The sequence below is a fragment of the Bos javanicus genome, chromosome 21 (assembly GCF_032452875.1).
Source record: "Bos javanicus breed banteng chromosome 21, ARS-OSU_banteng_1.0, whole genome shotgun sequence".
In the NCBI taxonomy this organism is placed as follows: domain Eukaryota; kingdom Metazoa; phylum Chordata; class Mammalia; order Artiodactyla; family Bovidae; genus Bos; species Bos javanicus.
The window spans coordinates 143,997-168,730 of NC_083888.1; the positions used below are offsets into that span (position 1 = coordinate 143,997).

The 24,734-nt window shown below is 49.7% G+C and overlaps 2 protein-coding genes across 2 annotated transcripts; both read left to right on the forward strand.

Moving 5' to 3' along the window:
* The first annotated feature begins 4,719 nt into the window (after positions 1–4,719).
* On the forward strand, positions 4,720–23,517 carry LOC133234055 (liprin-alpha-1-like). The gene is made up of 5 exons (XM_061394180.1): positions 4,720–5,929; positions 9,276–9,407; positions 13,156–13,235; positions 15,823–16,036; positions 20,573–23,517. The coding sequence occupies exons 1-3, from the start codon at positions 5,804–5,806 to the stop codon at positions 13,213–13,215; spliced, it is 318 nt and encodes a 105-aa protein (XP_061250164.1). The 5' UTR covers positions 4,720–5,803; the 3' UTR covers positions 13,216–13,235; positions 15,823–16,036; positions 20,573–23,517.
* LOC133234056 (liprin-alpha-1-like) lies at positions 16,841–18,976 on the forward strand. The gene has a single exon (XM_061394182.1). The coding sequence runs from the start codon at positions 18,634–18,636 to the stop codon at positions 18,928–18,930; it is 297 nt and encodes a 98-aa protein (XP_061250166.1). The 5' UTR covers positions 16,841–18,633; the 3' UTR covers positions 18,931–18,976.
* Positions 23,518–24,734: the final 1,217 nt, after the last annotated feature.

The window sequence follows — 24,734 nt, forward strand, 5'->3', positions numbered from 1 at the left end:
CTGCAGACCCAGGGCAGGCCTTCCGATGACGGGCTGCTGGTGGTGGAGGAGAAGGCTGAGGAGGGAGGGGTTACGTGACCTGTACTCTGTGACATGGTCACATGTGGGTTTTCTTTTTCAGTTTGAAAAAAAGACTGCTTTTAGTCTTCCCTCCAGTTTTACTTTAAGGTGGAAAATGAAGATTTTATTCGTACAGTTGAGCACAGAGACCTTATAGTCTTTTTGAAAGCAACAGTTGAGGTTTTAAAAACACATCTCAGAGAACTCCAGTAGATAAAGCCAAAAAAAGAGAACGTGTTCAGGGTGAACTGCGGGCGGGACCCCAGACTGTACTCTGTCTCTCCCAGAGTGTGTAATAGCTGAGATGGGTGGATATAGCACCCCAAGCACCCTGGGGACCAAGGTCCTCAAGTGACAGCAGAGGTCCGAGCTGAGACAGGAGCAGTGGGGCCTGTGCCCTGGCTAGTGGAGAGCCGCGAGGGTGGGAGTGGGGCCAGGAGAGGGGTGGGAGACTCAGGCGGGGTCTGGGAGGCACTGGCTGTCACGGCTCGAGGCAAGCACACCCCTGAACCTCCACCTTGCAGCCCCCATGGGGCAGAGTTGTCTGGCAGCCCAGGGTCAAAGTTAAGAGGGCAAGTTCGCAGCAGGTTGAAAGAACCCCTGTACCCACTCTGGGTTCATTTTAAGTGCCTGGAGGGAGGTTGGTCAAGCCCTTGCTGAGCTCGAGTGAGGGAGTCAGTCAGGGAGGACCAAGCTCAGGGTGAGAGTGAGGGGCAGTTAATGCGGGGAGTCCTCCTCAGCTGGGTGGGTTCTGGGGACACCCTTGAGTTCATGGGTGCCCTTTCAGTAACCTCACTGGAGGCTTGTTTGGGGGTTAGAGGGGGCAGAAGCCCACTTAGAAGACATGCTCATGAAAGGTTATTGTTGAATCACGCAAATACACCAGGATTCGTGGCCCCCGGAGGAGAAGAATTCAATCCGGGGCCAGAGACGAGGCTTGATCACTCAGAGCTTTTGTGTAATAAAGTTTTATTAAAGTATAAAGGAGATAGAGAAAGCTTCTGACATAGGCCTCAGAAGGGGGCAGAAAGAGTACCCGCTTGCTAGTGTTAACAATGAGGTTATATAATCCAAAGAATGTCTGGAGGTTGTAAAGACCTCATCAGACCTACTCCCATAATTTACATTTTAAGGTAACACTGTCCTCAGGCAAGATATATCCTTGTAAAGACCAGGTCTACTCCCATAATCAACATTTTAAGATAACAGAAGGTTGAATCCAAAGACTGTCCTTAGGCAGGATACATTATTGTTATATAATCCTAAGGAATGTGAAGAAAGAAAAAAAGTTTGTCCTTTCTTCCTCCTTGAGAATTCCAGACCCCTCTCTCCTTGGGGACCCCTAGACTCCCTATCAACCTGCCTAGGAAATGACTCACTCATTCCCAGGGGTGGTGGTTTCTGAAAGAGTTTATACTGGTCAGTTCGACTGTGACCCAGTACCTTGCAGGCTCATGTTTGACAGGGGGCCTGAGCTGTGGGCACGGCCTTCCTTCTCCCGCACCCCACACTCACTTGTCATCTTTTTGGCAGCCCCTCCCCCCTCTCTGCACCCTTGACGGTAGGCCTGAGCCCAGCCCCCCTGTTACCATGGAGTCCCTTGTGACTGAGTGGGTTCCGGTTCCGGGCTCCTGGGAGACGTGGTGGAGGCATAGCCTTCATGCCATTTCTCCTTGAGACAACGGTGCTGGTGATCATAGTGTGAGAGCAGTGGTCATAGTGTGAGAGCGGTGTGTGTGAGAGCGGTGTGTGATAGCAGTGTGTGTGGCAGCGGTGGTCGTAGCGTGAATATTGGTGGTGGTAGTGTGAGATCGGTGGTGATAGGTCAGGAGCTGAGGTATCCTACCATGAAACAATGGTTGCCCCTGAGTGGGTGGCTGCCTCCATCCGTGAGGATGGGTCACAGAACGGCCCGCCTGTGGGCGTTATTCCAGTGCTGCAACCCCAAGGCAAAGGCCAAGACAAGGAAGAACGTGGCCTCGGCCCACGTCCTGGAAGCAGAGTGGCCTGAGGTGAGAGCAGCTGGGGGCTGGGCCCGTCAGATTGGCCCTCACCCGGTGAAGCATTGGGATTGTGTTTCATTTTGTTAGCATGGCTGTGGGCCCTGCCGGCCAGAGTGTTTTGGCCTTAGTGAGCAGGATCAAAGAGGTTGTGCAGATGCTGTGTGGAGGATGGGTGGAGGCCCCACAAGAAGGGAAACACTGGCTGGAGGAGTTACTGGGGCATGTGGACTGAGCTATCGAGTCAGTCCTTGAAGCAGAAAGGCTAAGCCCCTTAACGTCTCCCTTCTTCCAAAGAAAGGATATACTGGCTGGAGGAGTCTCTGGGGTATGAGGATCGAGCTAGAGAGTCAGTCCTTGAAGTAGAAAGGCTAAGCATGTAAATGTCTCCCATCTTACAAAGCACAGACCAGTGTTTGCAGTATTTTAATGACGGGTACCTACTGCTTACATGTATGACATGCACCCTCATAGCTACACATGTCTACTACATGCCTCTTACAAGTGCTGGGCACTGTTCTGGGTGCTGAACACTCAGTATGTAGTAGGGGATATGTAGCCCAGGATTTTTTAATTTCTGCAAAGAAAAAGAGAAGAACAAAAGACTCCGTGTGGTTCAGTTGGAGCAAGTTCACCACATGGGTGGCCCCACATGGACACAAATTGTGGTGAAGTACATATAACATAAATTTAACATTTTAACCAGTTGACTGAATGACTGGGTGGCTTCAGTGGAGTCAGGCTAACAGATGGCCCTGAGGTGCCATCCGCCGTTCTCCCAGAGGAACACTCCAAAGCTTGATGGCCTTGTAGACTTTCCCTTTATTCTTCACTCTCCCTAGTGGCTCTAGGTCATTGGTCTCTGTGGCGTTTAAGAATCTCTTTATCCACTTTGTTGTTAGGCTTATGTTTTGGAAAGCTTCTCAGATGTCCCTGGGTCTTGAGAAGGCGGGCTTGGATTCCGGGTTCTCTCCTGCCACATGCCTGCCAGGTCGAGGTGGAGGCCAAAGGCCAGTCTGAGTTGTGGTGGTCTGTGTGGTCTTGGGGTCAGCGGACCCCCTCTTCTCTGGAGGGGCAAGGAGATCCTTTGTGTGGAGCCTGGAGAGACTTGACAGGGTCAGTCTTCACAGTCTCACTCTCTTTTTAATTTATGTTTGCATTTAGTTTCTCCTTTAACTGTTTTCTAGGAGTTTCCAACTCCTAGTGAAGACCTCAAAAGGTAAAAGGAGCAGCTTCTTAAAACAGAAGACGAAATCGCTCAGCTAAAAGCCAAAAGAAGCAACACCATGGTCAGTAGGGGGATTCTCAGTTGTTGACATTTGCCCCGTGGGGGTCACCGCTAGCCTCCGTGTTGCTGTCTTTAAACTTTGTGTGATTTTCAAGTCATCTTTCACATATTCCCACTGAGCAGACTAGGGTGGATCAGTTCGGGGTTCTCATACCTTGTTTCAAATTTATGATGAGAGCTAATGTAGTTTTGGAGAAGGCAATGGTACCCCACTCCAGTACTCTTGCCTGGAAAATCCCATGGATGGAGGAGCCTGGTAGGCTGCAGACCATGGGGTCGCAAAGAGTCAGACATGACTGAGCGACTTCACATTCACTTTTCACTTTCATGCATTGGAGAAGGAAATGGCAACCCACTCCATTGTTCTTGCTTGGAGAATCCCAGGGAGGGGGAGCCTGGTAGGCTGCAGATCATGGGATCGCACAGAGTCAGACACGACTGAAGCAACTTAGCAGCAACAGTAGCAGCAGTAGAAGCAGTAATTTAGTTCTAGTACATTTGAGGGAGGAGTACTCTTAACTTAGATTTTTGTCCACACTACACTTTGTGTGGGATCTTAGTTCCCCGACTAGGGATTAAAACCCGTGTCCCCTGCAGAAGTGTGGAGTCTTAACTACTGGGCCCCTGGGGAAGTCCACTCTAACTTTAGACTGAACTGGCGGGATTCTGACATGCCTTAGCATGTTTCCGGCTATAGCATGAGGCTGAGAGGAGTTATCGGCCCTGAATTCAAGCATGAGGTTGAAGGTGCTCCTTTGGCCCTGCCCTGCAGCTGCTGCTGGAGCACCTGGAGTGCCTGGTTTCCCAGTATGTACCATCCCTCCAGATGACGGCGGGCAAGCAGCAGGCGCAGTCCCCAGACAGCATGACCAGAAAGGTGGAGGTGCTCAGGGCACTGAAATGGCTGTATGAGCACCACAAGGCCCTGGACGAGAAGGTACCAGCAACCCAGCTATCCTGGATTTGTACACTTGCTGCCTTGTTAGGTGGATGATACACGTATTTATGCAACTAGTTGACTTTTGAACTTGAATTCTTGTATATACATTTTTTTCTGTAAGAAGTCAGAGTTTTATGTGGTTAAAAAGTGTTGCCTGCGTACATCCTCAGTCATGTCCGAATCTTTGCAACCCTGTGGACTGTAGCCCACCACGCTCCTCTCTTCATGGGGCTTCCCAGGCATGAATACTGGAGTGGGTGTCCATCTTCTACTCCAGGCAATCTTCCCGACCCAGGGATCGAACCTGCCCTCTTGCATTGGCAGGAAGATTCTTTACTACTGAGCCACCTGGGAAGCCCCCAGTTAAAAAGTATTAGTTGGCATGAAGGTCTCAAGATTTATTATATTCTGTATATCAACTTGCAGTTAAAAACTGGGTAATAGAATTAGTTTAGGATAACATTTTGTTCTCTCAAACTTAGAATTTAAAGCTATTAACAAGCAGATTTTCTTGACGTTAAGATCAATGAGAGACATTAAAGGTATTCTGTGACAGTATCCATGTATTAGGGTGAGTACACACTAAGAAGTGTACTAATGTATATACACACATCAACACACAGTGACTCGGCCCCTTTTATTTGAGTTGAGAGCACGATTACGAGTAGCACTTGAAAGGTATAGTTTGTTAGAAGAAGAATTAGGTGCCACACATAAAGCGGTAAGTTTGATCAGTCATTGTGTAATTTCCGTGAAGGGTTTGTCATTTGAATCTTTTTGTTTTAAAAAAGAATGAAGGCTGTAGTGGTGGGCATTAGATGTTATTTATCTTTCTGATTGAGGACCCGCCCTCCTGGGTTATTTTAATGACTAGTAAACTAGACTTGTGGCTCAGAGCTGCAGATTTCTTACGTACCCCTTTGTCCAGTAGAAGACAAATTCTGACTCTAATCACCTGGTGGTATTCGGGATGGATAGCATCACCATATATTTTCTTTTTATGTTGTGTTTTCAGTTTAAAGTTGAGTTTTTCCAGGTGGAGTTTTGCTGTATTTACTTATTTCTTTACTCTGATTCAATTTTTTTGGTTTTAGCAGATGATTCTTACAGAGGATAATAACCAGGAAAAGATACTAACGGACAGGGTGCTTGATGTACATCACGAGCAAGAAAACATGTCCAGCGCCAATGGAAATGCACGTCCTTGGTCTCACTCTCTGTCTGGTTCTTGTCTTACCATCCAGTCTGTGTGGGGGCTGTCAGGACCTCTCACCAATGCACCATGTAGGTCTGAGCAACCGTGAGGATCCTGTGAGCTCCCAGAGCGCAGAAGGCAGTTTTGACCTCACCGATTGCCCGGAAGTACTGTATTCCTTCCCTCCCAAAACCAGGCTGTGTAAGGCTTCCTTTCCCCCTTAGAGATCCTCTGACGGCTCTCTAGGCCACGAGGAAGACCTGGCTAAGGTGATCGAGCTCCAGAAAATCATAGAGAGGCAGTCTCGGGAGCAGAGCCAGATGAAGGAGCGCCTGGAAGCCCTCTCTGCCCATGTGACAGAGATGGAGGAGGACCTGGACACGGCCAGGAAGGACCTCCTCAAGTCCACGGACGTGAACAGGAAACTGAAGCAGGACATCCGTGAAGTGAGTGACAGCGGCTGTGTCTGTTGTCCTGAGGTGGAATGTGGGTCCCTTGTTCTCCCGGGGATCTCAGCCTTGGCATGGCTGCGTGAGTAAGAGCAGAGCACTGGAGAGACCACAACTGGCTGCCTCCCTGCCTCTGCATCGAGGTCTCCAGGGTAGAAGAGGCCTGGTCCAGGCGGTTGGTTGGCAGTGGACCAACATGAGGGCATCCCTGGTGCTGTGCTGCACCCTGGGTGTGGACTCCTCATTTCCACAAGCTCTAGGGGGCCCACTATGTTCCTTTTTTAAAAATTCATTCATCCATTCATTCATTTATTGGCGTATAGTGGCTTTACACTGCTGTGTCAATTTCTGCTGTACAGCAAAGTGAATCAGTCATATGTCTATCTATTTATGTATCTGCCTCTCTTTTAGATTTCCTGTCCCTTTACTTCACCACAGGACACTGAGTAGACTTCCCTGTGCTGTACACTAGGTCCTTACTCGTTGACTTTATGGGTAGTATCAATGCTGTATATATGTCAACCTGAGTCTCCTGGTTCATCACCCCCCACACCCCGCCCCCCGCCCCACAACTGCCTGTCGAATGTGTTCCTGATGATGCTGAAATTTCCTTCTGATTCACTCAGGCGAGTCTGATTACACCTGTGGAGCTCGTTCTCTCGGAGAGATGGGAGCATGCTGTGTGGGCTCTGCTGAGGCAGCTTGCCTGGCCATCTTCTCTAGTTTTCTTAGGTTCTGCTCCTTGAAGGGAGCTGTGACAGTGATACCGGCAGTCAGACAAGTTGAGTGGCATTTGCTCACCCTCAGATCCTCAGGCCCGAGCTGTGTAACCATGTGGAATCATGATGTTTCTGGCGGTCGTGTCTGCAGGTGTCGTGATTTATGAGAAACTCTCTAGCAGTCACTGTGAAAACAGAAGAGTGCTGGGGACTCAGGCCTCCTCCTGTGAGCCTCGTCTCTCCTCTGTGTGCAGACAGACAGCACCCATCCTGCCCACCCCTCCCCCATGACACCGTCTCAGAGAGAACCCCTCCAACATGTAGTACAGCAGGTGTCCTTGTTCAGTAGCTTGGTGTGAGTAATTCTGTGTGAGAACTCAAAACAGAAATATTTGCACAGGTTTGTATAAGCTATTCACACCACTCTTTGGCAACAGGAGGAGATTAGGTATCAGAGTTTAATACATATAGAATTCTTGAAAAAGCATTTTTAAGACCTTTCATTTCTAATGTTAGGACTTGGCCCACATTGGTTACTTAGTGACAAGGGAGGGACCTGAAATGGATTTTGAACTGGCGGATAGGAGTTGCACCAGCAGCAAGTTCTGGTCCTGGTTTGAGCGTTTCATCCATGTGGTGTAACTCTGCTTTAGCAGAACTAGGCTTGAGAAGGCTGCTCCCAGTTGCGTACAATTTGACTTCTGTTTCCACTCGTTAATATTCTTACTTTAATTCTGAGGAAATTGCATGAGACTTTTCCAACTTTTCCTCAAGGAAACGAGCCTCAGAGCTCCCCATTGGATCTGTTGAAGGTCCCTCCCTGTTCTGGGTCAAGCCCGCATGTATGGTGTAGCAGACAGAGGTCCTGACTTCATGCCAGATACCTTCCCTCCTGGAATTCTTGCAATAACAGGGTAGTTTAGTATACTTTTTGTTTGCTGTTTGGGTTTATTATGTAGAAAAGAAGCTTGGTAAACCAAGTGGCTGGACAGAACCTTAAGACAGATGGGTGCCAATCGTGGCAAATGTGACCTTTGGGGTAGGCACATTTTTGCTCACCTCTGAGAAAACTGCCATGTTTAGGACTTTTATTTTGAGGACATTAACTTTATGTTTGATTTGAAACTTAGGATGACCTCAGTGATAAACTTGAAAATGAAATTACAAATAAGGATTCTAGGCATCGACAGCTAATGGCCTTTATGAACTGTGTCTGACTTTTATAGTAGTGAATTCCTGAGGAAGGAAGGTAAAGATCTTTTCATGTGACTCCCACGTTGGAAATCAAGTCCCAGTGCAAAGTTCTTATGACCCTAAAATATTGCGTTCAAAAGTGTGGATGTGCATCATTGTAAATCAGCTGTACTGGAAGGAAATACATTTTTAAAAATTTGGGGGTGACTGCAACTTACAGGTTTGAATTATTTGGGACTTAGTTTAACCATTTTGTGGAATTCCACTCCTGACTCTTTTGTTTTACTTGAACGTGAATCTGGTGGCTTGGTAGGGTTTTTACTGAAAGAGCAGAGTGCAGCAGGGAACTTCATGGCAGCTGGCTGCCTGTTGGGAACTGGGGTCACTGTGACAAAAGGCAGGGTTAGAGCTCCAGTCTGATTAGGATTTGTACTTCCTGTGGTTTGGTGAGCCTTACTCACTCCTGTTCCAAGTGGTCTCAGATAATCAGGATTTAACCAGGAAAACCCAATCTGGCTTCTCCAAAACAAAATGAGTCAGTCTGGTGTGTGCCAAAGTGTATCATTGTCCCCACATGCCAAAGTGTATCATTGTCCCCACCACAAAAATAAAATACTAGAAAGCCATTGAAATGTATGATGGGGAATGCTAATTAAGAGCATTACGATATACAAAATAATGGCTGTAAAAGGCAGATCAGAAAATATTGCGTACCATATGCTATTGTTTTCTGAGGGTTTTAAAGCATATCATATTGTTTGTGTATGTACATAGAGTAATACACACACAGAAAAAGTAATAAAGCTGCTTAGAAACAAATGCTAACCTCTCAGGAACCTGAGCTTATAGATACTTTAATTTTTTTTCTTTTTTAAAAACGAATCTGTCTAAATGTTCTACATTGAAAGTTTTTCAGAGTAAGAAGATCTGTTAAAAGAATAATCGTGCATTTACAAATATTAGTTGACTGGCATTTCCCCAGGCATGCTCTTATCAGGTCTGTATTTCAGAGGAGATGCAAGCCATATTTTGGCTTACACACCCGTGGCCATGTGCTGTCAGTAGGGTTCCCTCTAAATGATGATTCTGGTGATGTTTTAAGAAGGGTCCGTACTGAACCCTTCTTCCCTTAACTTGTCAATAAGAATGAATAAGACTCTACGGAAAAATGATCTTCTTTACTATATAAGAACTTTTTTTTTTTTTTTTTAAATACGTCCTTGGGGAACATTTAAGAAAAGCAAATACTCTGGCAGGAGGTGTTCTGCTGAGGCCAAGCCCAGGAACACTGGGACAAAATTTACCCTGATGCAGCTTCCAAAACAGAAGGAATCCAGTAGACACGTGCATTTAGGTTTTGTCTCAGCTTACTTAAAGCGACAGTGGCTACACCTCTCGGTCTGTTTTGATCCTCTGCTCTCCCTTTGTAGACAGAGGATAAGAACCGCCAGTTGCAGGAGCGCCTGGAGCTGGTAGAGGAGCTGCAGCAGACGCTGCGGAGGGCGGAGACGCTGCCTGAGGTGGAGGCGGAGCAGGCGCAGAGGGTGGCCTCTCTCTCCAAGGTGCTGTTCTGGGTCCCTGGGGGGGTGGGCGCTGGGAGGGCCTGTTCCCCTGCTGTCCCATCGTGCCCCTGCCCATGCTGCTTGGTCCACACAGGAGCGCAGACTCGGGGGTCCTGCTGCCCGTCTGAGATGGGAGCGCTCCCTGAGTGTCAGGCAGCCCCCGCTTCTGTGTCATCCCTAAGTTAATTTCCCTCCAGTTTTGTTCCGAGTTCTGTGTGTCCCTAGGACGCTTCAGCTCCGAGTCACTGCTGCTCAGAGTTCAGTCAGCTACTCAAAACCTAGCAAGATAGAGACATCGAAAAATCCCATTCTCGTTTAAGAGATGGCCAAAATATCTCTGTAATGAACACAGTTTTAAGTCATTATCCATACACTTGTTGAAGAAGTCCCAGCAGGGCACATGCAGACCCGGGGCCCCACTCCCCACTCGCCGTCCCCGGGAGCCCGCGGGTGAGAGGCCGCGTCCCTGGGATATGGCGCTGCTGGGGGCACCATCCCCACTGCCAGCCAGCCAGCCACCCCGTCCTTCTGGCGGGAAAGGTGTTGCCCCGCGCTGCCGGTGGGCACTGGCTGGGCATGGAGAGTCGGGCCGGGTCTGTGCTGGCGCGGCTGTCGGAAGCGTTGCCCGGGGCTCAGTGAGCACCTGAGGGGCCGTCAGGTCGCGGGCGGCCGGAGGTGTCGGGTACTCGCAGACCCTGCCAGAGCAGGGTCACTACCAGCCGCCAGGGGGCACCCTTCTGCCTGTGATCTTCCTCTCCAGGCTTGGTTTCTCCTTTCCCCTGGCATCTCTGCTGTCCGTCCCCGGTCTGCCTTGTAGTCCGACCTTTTGTCTTCCGGAAGCTCTACCACTCAGGAGGCTAAACGATTTGAACTTCTTTCCCAGCTTAGGAAGGTAGAACGTGTACCTTGTGCTTGCAGCTGCTGCCCACGCTGGCTCACCACAGGCAGTCCGAGGAGGGAGCGCAGCGGCCATGGGTGCAGGGCCTGGGGCAGGGGGAGCACGTCTCCTCTCACGAGCTGGTCACCAGCACCCTCCGTGAGCCATGAAGGCCGTGCAGGCTGCATGAGCAGGTGTGCGGATGTGCCCCCCCTTGAACCCGAGCCCCGTGGTCTGCATAGAGCATGGCCCAATTGCCGCCCCTGCGGTCACAGCCCGAGTGCTGTCAGGACAGGGTCGTTACAAGCGGAGCTGATGCTGTTCTTGGGCGACAGGCGGGACAGAGTCACGGCAGCATAGAAGATAGGCTGCGCCAGATGGAGGCCCAACTGGAGAAGAAGATCAAGGAGCTGCAGTGGGTGCCTGTGCTGACGGGGAAGCGGTGTCTGGACAGGAGACACGGCTTGGGTGGGGGCCAGCGCTGCCTTTCTCCACCACTCCCATCTCTGCTGCTGAGTGTGTGCCTGTGTGGCCCCATCTGCTGATCCGGGCACCCACCTCCTCGGGAGCAGGGCCAGAGGTGGTCGCCCATAGGTGGTGGGCAGGGGCCAGGGCGTCCCCACGTTCAAAGAGGCTGCTTGTTGCTCTGTCCAGCCAGTCTGGGAGCTGCTTGGGATACAGGTGGACCTCAGGACTGCCCCTCAAACAAACCTGAGGTTGCCAGCCTGGGGCCTATGAAACTGAAGGCATGGCGACCAGGTGTGGAGCCTGTTTGCCTCGGACATGGCACTGGAGTCCCAAATGCCAAACTGGTGTTCCAGACACGGTGTGTGGTAGGATGGCTGCTCCTAGGCAGGAGGAGAACCGTAGTTGCGCTTCGACAGAAGGCGCATCAGGAAAGGGCGATGGTGGAGGCTCGCATCACCGAGTCCTGAGAGAGGTTTCCTGGAAAGGTTGGCTACATGGTGATACAGACCATCCAGGAAATGGAGTGGGGATCCCAGGTCCAGCCTCACGTGTCCGTACTGTCCCCACCATGCCTGTGTTCTTGGGCCTGGACTGCAGAGCCTCACAGGCGGGCTCCCAGGGGGCAGTGGTTCTGACTCCCATCATGAAACCCACAGTGAGGCACCCTCCCCGCTTAGGCAGAGAGCTCAATGTTTCCTGATCAAGGGTGCTCTTCCTTACTTTCAGAACTGCTGCTCAGAGGCTGTTGAGATCAGGATGCTGTTTATGACTAAGCCAATTCAAAGTCAACTTTTGTTTTGCTTTAAAAATCTTTGAATGCTGATGCCTTATTGTGGAAGCTGTGACAGGTTTTCTTTCCTTGGGCTCAAAAATCACTGCCGATCGTGACTGCAGCCATGAGATTAAAAAATGCTTGCTCCTTGGAAAGCTATGACAAACATAGACAGCATATTGAAAAGTACAGACATCACTTTGCCGACAAAGGTCCATATCGTCAAAGCCATGGTTTTTCCGGTAGTCACGTATGGGTGTGAGAGTTGGACCATAAACAAGGCTGAGCACTGAAGAACTGATACTTTCGAATTGTGTTGCTGGAGAAGACTCTGCTTTATCAGAAAATAAACTGTTTTTAAATGTATTACAATGGAAAATTTCAAACATGCACAAAAGTGGATGGAGTAGTATAATAAATACTCATGACCCATCCCGTCAATTAATCTCAGCAAATTCTCACACAGAGCCAATCTCAAATAGATCATTCTCTTGTCTTCTCTCCATTTTATTTTTTAATACAGTAAGTCCTAAAACAGCTTTTTAAACCTTGAAATTGATGTTCATTTTATAAAACACAGACTTTCCAACTTTGTTATTACATTTAAAAATTGCTTGAGGTAATTATTTCGTTTTTAATATGAATTTTCATATTGGAAAAGACCCTGGTGCTGGAAAAGATTGAAGGCAGGAAGAGAGCAGATGACAGAGCATGAGATGGTTAGTTGGCATCACCAACTCAATGGACATGAGTTTGAGCAGATGCTTGCGGAAGTCGAGTTACATTTTCCTTATGGCTAATCCAGTGCTGTAACACGTATAGCATTTCTGGTTTTGAACACTGAATGTGTTTGCATTATAGATGGGTTTAGAGTGTGTGGCCATTATGTGTGGTTCAGAATTCTGAGCAGTCCTTTGTGGGTTCACCCGAAAGCTGAGACAAAGTGTGAGCCTTTCACATGGACTGTGCTGTGCGTCAGAAAGATAATACGAGCCACCTACACAATCTAAAATTTCCTAAAAACAAATAGGCTACTTGACGTCCTTCTTTCACTGCGAATCTTGAAATCCTCTGTGTGATTTCCACATCGAGCTTTGCACCAGCCTGTCTCACGTGCTCAGGGGCTGCACGAGGCGGGTGACTGCTGTGGCCGACAGCACAGAGCTTCCAGGTTGACTTGAGTGACTCAGAAACTTGGCCCATTTGACTTGTTTTACCCCATGAGGAAGTGAAGTGGGCTGTAGAGGAATGAATGTGAGGAATGCAGGTGAGCTCCATGGAGACACTTTAAAGCAGTGAGGGCAATAGAGTGAGTCATGTCCCCGTGACCCAAACCCCCGCCCCAAGTCCAGCTTCTCTCTACCCACTTCATCATTGTTCATGGCTTACGATGTTTCCTCCAGAGAAACCTTTTCTACACCTGAGATGGAACTTCCTCTTCATTATGGTTTATAAGGGTTAATATTGTTCTGAGTGTTTATATTTGCTAGGGACACTTAGAGAACATTTTCTCAGAATTAAAATGTTCGGAGTTGATACCTACTCATGTAACCTGTTCTGCACATTTTGGTGCAAGTCATTTTATATCCAGAAAGCAAGTGGTGCAGGCTGTGTCATTTGCTGTTTCGTAGGACCAGCTGATTCTAAACCTGGAAACCCTGAGAGCCAAAGTGGACCAGACGAGACTGTGAGGGGCTCCCTTCCGCCACAGGTAGGCTGCTCCCCCGGGCAGCTCCCCTCAGCACTGTCAAGTGTGACAAGGGCCTGTCTGGTATGTGGACAGTATGACTGGGTGTTGCTCATGGTCACACCTCAAGGAGCCTGTAGCTTCGTGGCCAGCGAGAGGGAAGAGACAAGCATCGTTCCTTAGGGTCAAACTTGGTACCATGGAGTGGTAGTCACAGGATTGACAACATTTAAAACCACAGGCAGAGGTTTGGAAGTGGGGGGCCGACCAGTTGATATTTGGGTGTATTCATTTGAGGGGCCTGAGAGACTGTGACACTGATGTTTCTGAAGAGTCACAGAAGGTTAATGACCTGTAGTCTTTTATGTGAGTGGAGACTGAGACATGACTTGCCGTTGACTGCAATGGGAGGAATCACCTGGCTTGTGAATGAGGAGAGCAGATTACTGAGCATCCTGATTTTTTCTTACTCATTGTTATAGGGGCAGTAATTCTTAAGTATTTAAATGTTTCTTTGACTTCTTCACGGAAAATGGTCACAAGTGAGAGAGAAACTTTAGCAAAGGTTATTAAGTGCTTAACTGGTGACATTCATTCATCTGTAGGAAATCGACTACTGCTTGAATCCTGACTTAGGAGACAGTTTGGAGCCCATACTTCTGTGTTGTGTGCTTAGGGGATCCTTGCAGTTCAGGGCCCCCACCCAGCCTTCTTGTAGAGAAAAGGAGATGTCATTTGAGACAAAGGCAGAGCCAGAAATTGGTCCTGTGTCTGAAACCATGGCGGGTGGAGTTGAAGGAGAGCACGTGCCCTGCAGAACGGGAGGGGACATGGCCGAACTTGGTGGCAGAGCTCTTCCAGGGTGAGGGGCTGGTGCTGTCAGAGGTGGGGAACCCCTGCTCCCCGGGTGGATGAGGTGTGAGGAGGACTGCGTAGACAGTGGAGGAAGAGGAGGTGGACACGGCCTCCTGCTCTTGGGGGTTTTTGGGTAATGAAGAGGGCCCTGGTGCCAAGACCCGAGGCCTGGCACAATTGGGGGGTTAAGATGGAGAAGCCTGGGGCCTGGTCACCATTCCACTGTGTGTCAGTGAGAGTGAGAGATGAGAAGAGGAAGAAGCCGTGGGGCAGGAGGGGCCTCTGTGCTCTGAAGACAGTGGGCCACAGCGGCTGGTGTGAGGGAGGGATGTCTCTAGGAGGCAGCTCTCGAGGGGTCACGACAGTGACTTAGCAGCACAAGTGGGACTTCGGAGTGGGGCTTGCAGGCAGTGTGGGCTGGGTGGGGGGCACTATGCTGGCTCAGGAGGAAGGGAGTGGGGACTGAAAACCTGGCTCACAGGCAGGGCAGGCACGGCGTATTTGGTGGGACCTCCTAGAGGAACTGGTTACCTTGTCTCTGAGACCTTCTCCGGGAGGATAGAACTTCGGGTGAGGAGGGGGAAAGAGATGGAGGGTGCACCCCGCGAGGGGACTGGGAGGTGATGGTTGGGGGGCGACCCAACCCGGAGGCCTCTGTGGCCCTCAGAGGACCCTCGAGGGTCCGCAGTCCACAGTGGGACTGTGTCGTACCCCCTACCCAGTTCCCAAGGGTTTTCTGGCCCCAGGCCCTTGGTGGAAGTGGAGCAGAGAAGGGAGCAATTCTGTCAGGAGGGAGGGGAGACGGGAGGGAAGACAGGTGTGGCTCCGGGAGATTCCAGACTTCCATTTCCTGTGCAGCACAATGTTCCTCTCAAATCCATCGAGCAGAGCAGCGTGTGACCCCGAGCAAGCTGAGCTGGTTGTTGGCCCTGACCACGTGCAGATGTACGGGGTGTCCTGTCCTTGGAGGAGGGCCATATCTCCCGGGTTTATGGACTCTTGCATGTGAAGGCGCCACCCTCTTCCCAGGGACAAGACTGAGCAGAGCCCAGGATGTCCTGCAGTGCAGGTTCAAGGCTGGGCCACCCTGCCTCTCAGCAGGCCCCTGCTGAGTGAGCTCCTGGTAGCTGCAGGCCCAGGCCTTAGAGCTCAGGGCCTGAGCATCTGTGCTGGGCCTTGTTCAGCCCAGAGTCTGGTGACATGCTCACCTCTGCTTTAATGGGAGACACCAATGGTGCTCAGCTCCGAGCTGTGGGTCCGAGGCCTTTCTGCTGCGGGTTGTCTGAGGCGCCTTTAAAAACACTGAGAGCAGTGCAGACGGTGTTCCAGGCAGACCAGTGATTGTGATCCATGGACTTCACGTGGGAGAGGGAGGTCAGAGCAGGTGCGGGCCGAAGGGGAGGTAGGGTGCCAAGAGGAAAGCAGAGCAGGTGCAGGCCCCGCCCTGGGACCTGAGAGTGGGCTCCAGGGGGACCCTGGATGCCCCAGCCCCAGACAGCCGATCCTGTCCTAGTCCCACACCCTCACGTCAGCACTGCCTTCCCCACATATGGGAGTTTTCCAGCTGCTGGGGATGAGCCCTGAGTGTCTGTGGAGCAGCGGGTGGCCTGTTGCTGTTGGAGCCAGGAGGGCAGTGCCCTCCCGTGGGCCCTTTTGCTGTGAAATTGCCTATCTTCCAAACGGACAGGCTCTGGCTTGATTGATAGACTGAGCTCTCTTTTCTTCTAACAGCGCTGCTCTTTGCCGTGTTTTTCAGCCAACCCCACTTGGGCAGTGCCCCGGATCTCAGGTTCCCTGCGGTGGACTGGCCAGCAGACTACTCGGGCAATGGGGTGGTGCTGCGATGCCCCCAGAAAGGCAGGCTGGCAGCACTGCACGGTGAGCCATCCGAGGCAAGGACCCCGCCGCCACCTTCCCATCCCTGATGGGCACCTTGTGAGGCACCTGCCCCCTCACACTGTGGTCCTGAGGTGGGTTTGGAACAAAGCGCTGATACGTCACTTTACGTCTTTCCATTTTCCTTTTGCTGGCTAAGAGTTTACTTTTAAGGCATGCTTTTTTTCCTTAAAATAACCAATTTGGATAACTTGTGGCTTACTGTGAGGCCCAGCATGGTACTAATTAGCATAGTTTTGAAATCATCCTACGAGTAAATGGATACACATATCCATCAGCTTATAATGAGAAGAATTCTCATTGGAAGTTTAAGTGCCTTTATATTTCCACCTCATTCATGACATGTATTTGTTCATACATGTCTGTGTTTAGAGCTTCCATATTCAGTGAGCAGTTAGTTTGGGCCAGACATGGTCAGAAGTAGGACTCCAGTAGTGAATTAAAAACTGTGTGTGTTCTTTATCCACTGCTATGTAACGAATCATTGCAAAGCTTAGTGACTTCCTAGGGAGCAGCTCACAGTCCACAGTGCCTGTGCATTGTAGCAGGCAGGCCTGGTTCAGGGCCTCCTGAGGGCACAGACATGGGAAGGCGCCCCCAGGGCTAGATGGCAGGCTTTCAGACTCACCTGGCTGCAAGGGACAGGCCCAGGTCCCTGCCGTGTGGCTTTCCCATGGCCTGGCTTTCTTTGGAACACCCTCTGAGAGCGAGAGCATGGGGTGTAGCCTGGGGTCTTTTGCGCCCTGGTCTCGAGGCCACACACCTTCACTTCTGTTTGTGAGAGTGAGCTGCGAAGTCCTGCCTCGCTCAGGGGCTGAGCAGGAGTTGCCCCTTCTGCCTCTTGAAGGGAGGAGGATGGAAGAATTTGTGGACCCCTTTTTAAACTGGTGCAACCTGTCAGACAGTAATGAGCAGGGAAAGGAGACCAGAGTGCCCGAGTTGTCCGAGGAGGAGGGGATGATTGTGTGTGAACAGGGTGGCCAGCGAGGTGACACAAGGAGGGTGTCCTTGAACCAGAGACCCGGAGTTAGGAAGAGAAGTAGCTGCTCGGAGATAGAGAAAGGGTCGTGTCAACCAGCGGGGACAAGGGAGAGAGCAGGCCGCATCAGGGAGGAGCCCGGGCTCAGGCCTCAGCAGCTCGAGCCCAGAGCCTGTTTCCTGAGGTGAGGAGGGCTGCTGGGGCGGGAAGCTAAGAGCTGGACCTCAGCCCTGTTGAGGTGGACGAGCCCATGGGGTGTCCCAGGGACATGTCAGGAGAGCAGTCTGAGTGTTCTGGCCTGCATCCGGGAGAGGATTCACTCAGCTCAGGGTGGACTTGGGGTCGTGGGCATACAGATGGCATTTAAAGCCACGAGCATGTTAAAGTCACCAGGCGGGTGCCAGTGGAGAGAGATGGGCTGCAAGGGTAGAGCTGTGGGGCACCCCACATTCCAAGGATGAGAAGGGCACAAGGGACTGAGGAATAACCGCAGGGAGGGCAGGGCCTGGAGCCCAGGGAGAGACATGCTGGGGCGGGCATGGGGGAGGGCAAGGAGGGGAGGGGGCTTGATAACATGCGTTCCTGGAACCCCCAGGGAGCTGCCCTGCAGGGCAGGGCCCACTGCCTGCTGGTAGAGAGCTGGAGACCGGGCGGGGAGGGGGACTGTAGAGGCCACTCCCAGGAAGCTTTCAGAGACCAGCAGAGGGTGCTGCAGGGAGCCCTGGAGGAGGAATCTGCTGGTTCCCCTTGTGTGGTTGGAAGGCGAGAGAAGGGAGAGGACGTGCTGACCGGGCTGATGGGGGTGAACCCATAGGCAGCTGGTTTGCTGGACCAGAGCAGGAATGATGGCAGGTGGTCCTGGAGCCAGCGAAGCGGGTAGTCCAGCCCTGGGGCAGGGTCATGATGAAGACAGGAGGCAAGGGCACTGGCCACAGGGGACAGGGAGCCAGCAAGCCAGCACCTCGAGGCTGCCCCTCAGTTCCTTTGAGGTCATGTCTGGGAAAGAAGGCAGGACCTGGGTGACAGTGTGGCAGGGGGGACGTTTTCAGAGAGAAGGGTGTGAGGTGTGAGAGCAGGAGGGCGGCACGGGGCCCCGCAGTCACTCCCCCATGTGTCTCTGATGACAGAGCCACCCTTGCGGTGCGAGGAGCCATCCCCCAGAACAGCCCAAGGGCCTGTGCCCCAAGAGGAGAACCGTGGAGGGGCTGGCCCTCCCGTCCCCTGGCTGCCCCTGCTCACTCCTGTCTGTGGGTGTTCAGACCAGCCTGGGAAACGGAGGGCTGGGAGCCTGCGAGGACGGCACTCTCTGGTGAACTGGTACCAGTGATGACCGCTGATAGGAACACAGTGGCTGCCAAGCTGAAGTGTTCTTTTTTCTTATTTTCCTCCAGCCTGGCTGATGGAGGCATGGATGTATTTTTGTAATTTTCGGTTTCTGTCTCTGACTCCATCAGCCCACCCTTGTGAATATCCTCATAGGAATGCCTGAGACCTGAGTGTCACAAGGCCGTCTAGGAACTGGATTGTCCCTGTGCCTGTTTCTTCAATCCTGCTCGCTTAAGAGATGGCAGTGTCTCATGAGCATGGCCCATTTATCCACAGTCAGGGCTTCCATGTAAAATTGGGTTCAGTTCCTGATAGACTTGAGCTGCCCTGAATGTCGCTGACGAGAAGTGGTCCTCTCATGCCCAGATGCACACCCTGAAGAAGCAGGACTGGGAGCGTGCTCAGCAAGCCAGCGTGCTGGCCAACGTGGCTCAGGCATTCAAGAGTGACGAGGGCATGTCTGACGGTGAGGGCGACAGGGTCACCCTCTTCAGCTCGCCAACTCAGCTGTTGCCCAGCGGGCAGGCTGATGCCGAGACTCTGACTGTGATGCTGCAGAAGCAGCTGGACACCATCAACGAAGAGATCCAGTGGGTGATTGCAAAGTCAGCTCCCCAGAAACTCGGTTTCTCTGAGGAGCTGTCTTCTCCTAGGGACGTCTGAGTGTTCCATAGTAAGAAACCTGACCTCAGGTCTGCTTCAAGAATTTTCAGTTTTGAGATTCCATTTGATTATAGAGCTCAGCTCTGAGCCCCAAGGTGGGTGAGGTGCAGATGCGGTGTCCCCTGTGGCCCGTGCACCCTCCTGTGTCCCTCGGAGCCCCCCACGTTCTGGTGAAAAGCCACCTGGTGAAAGCTGGGGTTTTGGGGTTGGCAAATTCCCACTCAGATCTGCATTTTCCTTTTTAACTTAATGCAGTGTGAAGATTGACTTGTTGTAAAACAGTGGTCCAAGGACATGTGTTTGAGTTTTTCTCATCTCATCAGTATATTTAAGATGTTTTCTTTAGACACCGTCTTGGCAGTTATAACAATTTTCAAAACGAGATAGAATCCAAAGGCCCGCCTCTTGGTGAGCAGGGGGCCTTGGGTCTGGGTGCAGTCGGGTGGCTGGGGGCCCCGAGGCCTGCCTGGTGTCACACCCGCACAGCTATGCCCATGTCCCGAGTCCACATTCAGAGTGGTCGCAGGCCGGTGACCCTGCACAGTACCAGGCAGAGCTGCTGCTCAGACTGTTCTTGTCACGTCAGCCTAGGCCAAGGTGCCCGCTCCTGTTGGCCGAGAGCGAGGGGCCTGGGGAAAGGCAGGAGGTGAACAGGACAACCAGCAAATGCAGGTGGTACAGCCTGCCCATTTGACGCCAAGACAGACAGCTTTGTGGGCCGTGTTTGAGCACAGACGAGCTCAGAAAGATGGTCTTTCTGTGTCCCTGCAGGAAGTAAGGAATGGTTATATATTAATGTTTTTATTTTTACAGCAAGTTGTCAGATAAAAGTGATTTTTCCTTATGCAACAAGTTGACTTGATGTAAATGGTAAATTTTGTCCATCAACTTGTTATCAACAGTGAAAACCTTTCAAGATGTATAAGTAGAAGTGAAGCTGGAGAGTTTACTTCTTGTAACAATCTTGTATTTTAATTTGAAAATCATTTTATTTGCATAACTGTGTATTTAAAATGCTATATAAAATCATCCACCACACATTAGGGGAGAAGAGCAGAAACTGTGAATTCTAGCTTAATGCAGCACATTGACATGAATCCAGAAACTCACACAAAGCTGGTGGAGAACTTCATCAAGTGATGCATTTGTATATATACAACCCTAAAAAAAAAAAAAAAAAAAAAAAATCAACTCAGCACTTCATCTGGTCGAAATACTTGTGTTTCAAAACTCCAGCTTGTTCGTGAATTGCTGTTTTGATTGTACAGAGTTCCCGATTCCCAGTGGAAAAGACTTGAGGCACTGACATGCATCTCTGCCCTGAGAGCAGGCGTGGTAAGGGTTGTCAACTTGAGGTACCTTCTCACAGGAAAAGAGTCATCACCAGGGCCCCTTCAGAATGTTAGAGTAAATAAGTAAAATCAAGCATCAATGATCAGGGCCAGTTTGTAAGACTCAACGCTAAGTTATTCTAGGTTTGAGAATATTCAGAAGAGGAAAAGTAGAACCTTTTGGCAGAGATGTTAATTGAGCAACTGTTTCTGGAATTTGCTAATCATGACACAGAATGACAGCCCAAATTTATTGTCCAGACAGGTTCCTCTGCTGACAAAGGCAGGTGACAGGTTTTATTCTATTTTAGGTTGATCGAAGAAGAGGAGAACATGAAGCAGCGAGCCGAGGAGACTGAGAGCAGGGAGGGCAGGGGGAGGTTAGGCAGCCTCCATCGTTTTAAATCAATGAGCTCCCTCAACCTGCTTGCCACCTCCTCGCATGTCAGCTCCTGCCCGCCCCAACCCAAGCCCAGAAGGAGGCGGCACAGCCCGGCACGGGAGGGAGACCGGCTGGGCATCATGACTCTGGTATCTGTCTGCCTCCTCCCTGCCACATCCCTCCCCCAGCAAACTCTTTTTTTGTTTGTTTGTTTGGTTTTTGTTTTTTGTCATTATACCCAGAAGAAAATCAGGTACATTTGCTACACTCAGAGGTCTAAAAGTTTTTGAACTGCCTAGTCTTTAATCATTCCACAATGGCACAGCGACAAATTAGTCTTGATAATTGGACCACCAGCTTAGCATGTCATCATGAACTCAGCCAGAGCCTGCCTCTGTAACCTTGGGCCTGGCCTGTGCTGGGCACAGCAGCTTTATGCAAGTTTCTGTTCTCAGGGAGCAGACAGCTTCGTGAAAGTAACCATAGGCAGCTCTCATGGCGTGGGAAAGCCGTGCAGCACATTTTCCATTGAGGAAGCCTGGCTGCAGGGTGCAGGGCATGCGGTGAGAACAAAACCAAGAATCTACACTGGTCTGCTTGCTGATGGACCTGGCTACGTGCTAAGGCCAGCTCTGCATGTGAGACCAGGTTAAAAGCCCAGTGCCCCAGGGCCCCAGGGAAGACGTTGGGCTGCCTCACTTTTCCAAGTCTAAAACTGGGATGATGACCTAGGGCATTTGGTGACAGAGTGTGCAGCTCTAAAGCACATGTTCCAGCTTTCTTGCATGTTTAGCTTAGGTTTTGTGAGTGCATTGCTATTTACCCCATGAAATCACTTGTACAACACTCTGCTTTGTTACTGGACTTGTATTATCTCTTTTTTCTGTTACCACCCATTTCATGTTAGCTGCATTGTTAGTCAGCTTATAATTAAATTAACCGTGAATCATTTTAGCAGCCTGTGAAGTGGTAACTAGGCCATTTTGTGGTCTTCTGACACACTGTTTTTGGAATTCGCGTCATTGGCTAATTAGGTGATATTTAAAATTCTTTGATGATTTCTCTGTGGTTTCATGCTTGATTTCTTTCTGAGTATTTGGAAAAGAACAGTTCTGTATGTTTTCCTTGCTGTGGGATTTCTCTGACGGTGTGTCTGCTTTCATCATTGGTTTTGATTTCCTGTCTCATCCTGTTGTCTGCTTAGTCATCGTCAATCCAGATCCCCCCCCAGCCCCCGAGGCTGTAGTTTGCCCATCCATCTCCCCTCCCCCATCCCCCCACTTGCTCTGGTCATAGCAGTGCTGTGGTCCACAGCGTGTGTCCCCTTAGTCAAGTTTGTGATTTGTCTTCATGTCTCATTAAATGGTGTTTTTCCCCCATAGCAGTAATTTGAATTGGTGTATCACAATGCAGTTACAGGCAAAGGCAATGGCAACCCACTTCAGTACTCTTGCCTGGAAAATCCCATGGACTGGGGGGCTTGGTGGGGTCCATGGGGTCCAACAGAGTCAGACACGACTGAAGCGACTTAGCAGCAGCTGCACGCAGTTATAAGCATAATGTAGATGGATCCTAAACTACATATCATGTGTAATTCATAAATGAGATTGTGCTTACATAAAGAAATGATCCTCTAAAGTGTAGAATTAATGGACTTTTAGATATGCAGATGACACCACCCTTATGGCAGAAAGTGAAGAGGAACTAGAAAGCCTCTTAATGAAAGTGAAAGAGGAGAGTGAAAAAGTTGGCTTAAAGCTCACCCTTCAGAAAACTAAGATCATGGCATCTGGTTCCATCACTTCATGGGAAATAGATGAGGAAACAGTGTCAGACTTTATTTTTTGGGCTCCAAAATCACTACAGATAGTGATTGCAGCCATGAAATTAAAAAGACGCTTACTCCTTGGAAGGAAAGTTAATGACCAACCTAGATAGGGTATTAAAAAGCAGAGACATTACTTTGCCAACAAAGGTCCATGTAGTCAAGGCTATGGTTTTTCCAGTTGTCATGTACGGATATGAATGTTGGACTGTGAAGAAAGCTGAGCACCAAAGAATTGATGCTTTTGAGCTGTGGTGTTGGAGAAGACTCTTGAGAGTGAGTCCCTTGGACTGCAAGGAAATGCAACCAGTCCATTCTAAAAGAGATCAGTCCTGGGTGTTGATTGGAAGGACTGATGCTAAAGCTGAAACTCCAGTACTTTGGCCACGTCAAGTGAAGAGTTGACTCATTGAAAAAGACTCTGATGCTGGGAGGGATTGGGGGCAGGAGGTGAAGGGAACGACAGAGGATGAGATGGCTGGATGGCATCACCGACTCGATGGACATGAGTTTGGTTGAACTCTGAGTGTTGGTGATGGACAGGGGGGCCTGGCGTGCTGCAGTTCATGGGGTCACAAAGAGTTTGACATGATTGAGTGACTGAACTGAACTGAACTGACACAATATCCTTTCTGTGTTGGTGCTTGTATTTTAGACTGTAAATCTCATCAGCTTTTGCACAGTTAATGTCTCTATTAGACTCATTAAAAAAGTATCTTCTATGGTTAATAAATTGTAAAGACTGTACCTGCTATTATGCTAGCGCTCATTCTTACATATTTTCACAGGGAACTTGCTTTAATGAATTTATTTTGAGAAGTTTTAAATCAAATTCTATGTCAGGATTTTACATTAATGTCCAATAGGTGGTTAGATTTGTTCAATGTTAAACTAGGTATTATGGTAACTTCCTTATCAGTTAAATTACTAATTTAAAGTATATCATGTTTTTTTGTTTTTTTGTTTTTTTTTTAATTTTTTCGCCTCCCGCTGCCCCGGCGGTGACCGGGCCGCCCTCCTCACCGCGGGTCTCGGCCGCCATCATGTTGAAGCCCTCTCTACGCGGCCCTACCCTGCCCGCCCGGGAGCCCCCAGGGGCCACCAGGCCCGGGCTCCGAGCCGCCCCACCCAGGCGCGTCCCCTCTTCAGCTCCCCAGGCGGAGGAAACAACAACAAAAGGAGAAAGCCCGCTGCCGCCGCGCCCCCTCTCCGGGCCACAGCCCAGGATCGGGAGCTCCCCCTAAAGTATATCATGTTTTTTATTAAGAGAAACTAACTTATAGAGAAATTTGGCTGAGAATAGACAACTGTTAAGGCCTTTTGTTGTACAGAATGCTGTGCTTTAATAAATCATGATGTTGTAATAGAATAATATCTTCCAGAGTAATAATTTTTACTGTTTCTCTAGTAAATCTTGATTGGCAACCCACTCCAGTACTCTTGCCTGGACAATCCCATGGATGGAGGAGCCTGGTAGGCTGCAGTCCATGGGGTCACTAAGAGTCGGACACGACTGAGTGACTTCACTTTCACTTTTCACTTTCATGCATTGGAGAAGGAAATGGCAACCCACTCCAGTGTTCTTGCCTGGAGAATCCCAGGGACAGGGGAGCCTGGTGGGCTGCCATCTATGGGGTCGCACAGAGTCAGACACTACTGAAGCAACTTAGCAGCAGTAAATCTTGAATAGCTTATTTAACTTCTGTGCTCAAAACAAATGTTCTGTTTCCAGTCACATGTTCTCTAAATCTTCATGTCACTTAACGCGTTTGCCATCATTTTTGCTTTATTGTATTTGCCTATACGGATTCTTGAAATTTTAGCTTCAAAGTCACAACTAATCTGGTTTCTCTTCATTTCTTTGCATGCATCTATTGGCCTAGTGATTTAAGGAAGCAGCATTGAAAGGTAAACTATTTAGTAATTAAGCAGGCCTTTGTTTCTCTGTGAAGTATTAAAGAGTCCTTATCGTTTAACATGAATGAATACTGTGTGGTTATGTCCTGGTGAATAATTGATGTTTTAATGGAAGTAATGAAACTCACCCACCACTTAAAATGTGCTGATGGTTCTGTTGGAAATTGGTCATTCGTTGGGACAATTGTAACAGTTTGCCTTTCTCCCACTTGTTTGCCTTCTCATCATCTCATGCTTGTTTATAATAGACATAGTATTATTATTATTTTTAAAATGTTCTTTACTTATGTTTTTGGCCATGCTGCACAGCTTATGGGATCTTAGTTCCCCAAGCAGGGATCAGACCAGT

Bases quoted from the DNA above. Each gene is read 5' to 3' on its own strand.
- LOC133234055 (XM_061394180.1), top strand. From the start codon at position 5,804: ATGAAGGAGCGCCTGGAAGCCCTCTCTGCCCATGTGACAGAGATGGAG. The intron at 5,930-9,275 runs GTGAGTGACAGC...CTCCCTTTGTAG, and splicing joins TGAAGCAGGACATCCGTGAA to ACAGAGGATAAGAACCGCCA. The intron at 9,408-13,155 runs GTGCTGTTCTGG...GCTGTTTCGTAG, and splicing joins GGGTGGCCTCTCTCTCCAAG to GACCAGCTGATTCTAAACCT.
- LOC133234056 (XM_061394182.1), top strand. From the start codon at position 18,634: ATGCACACCCTGAAGAAGCAGGACTGGGAGCGTGCTCAGCAAGCCAGC.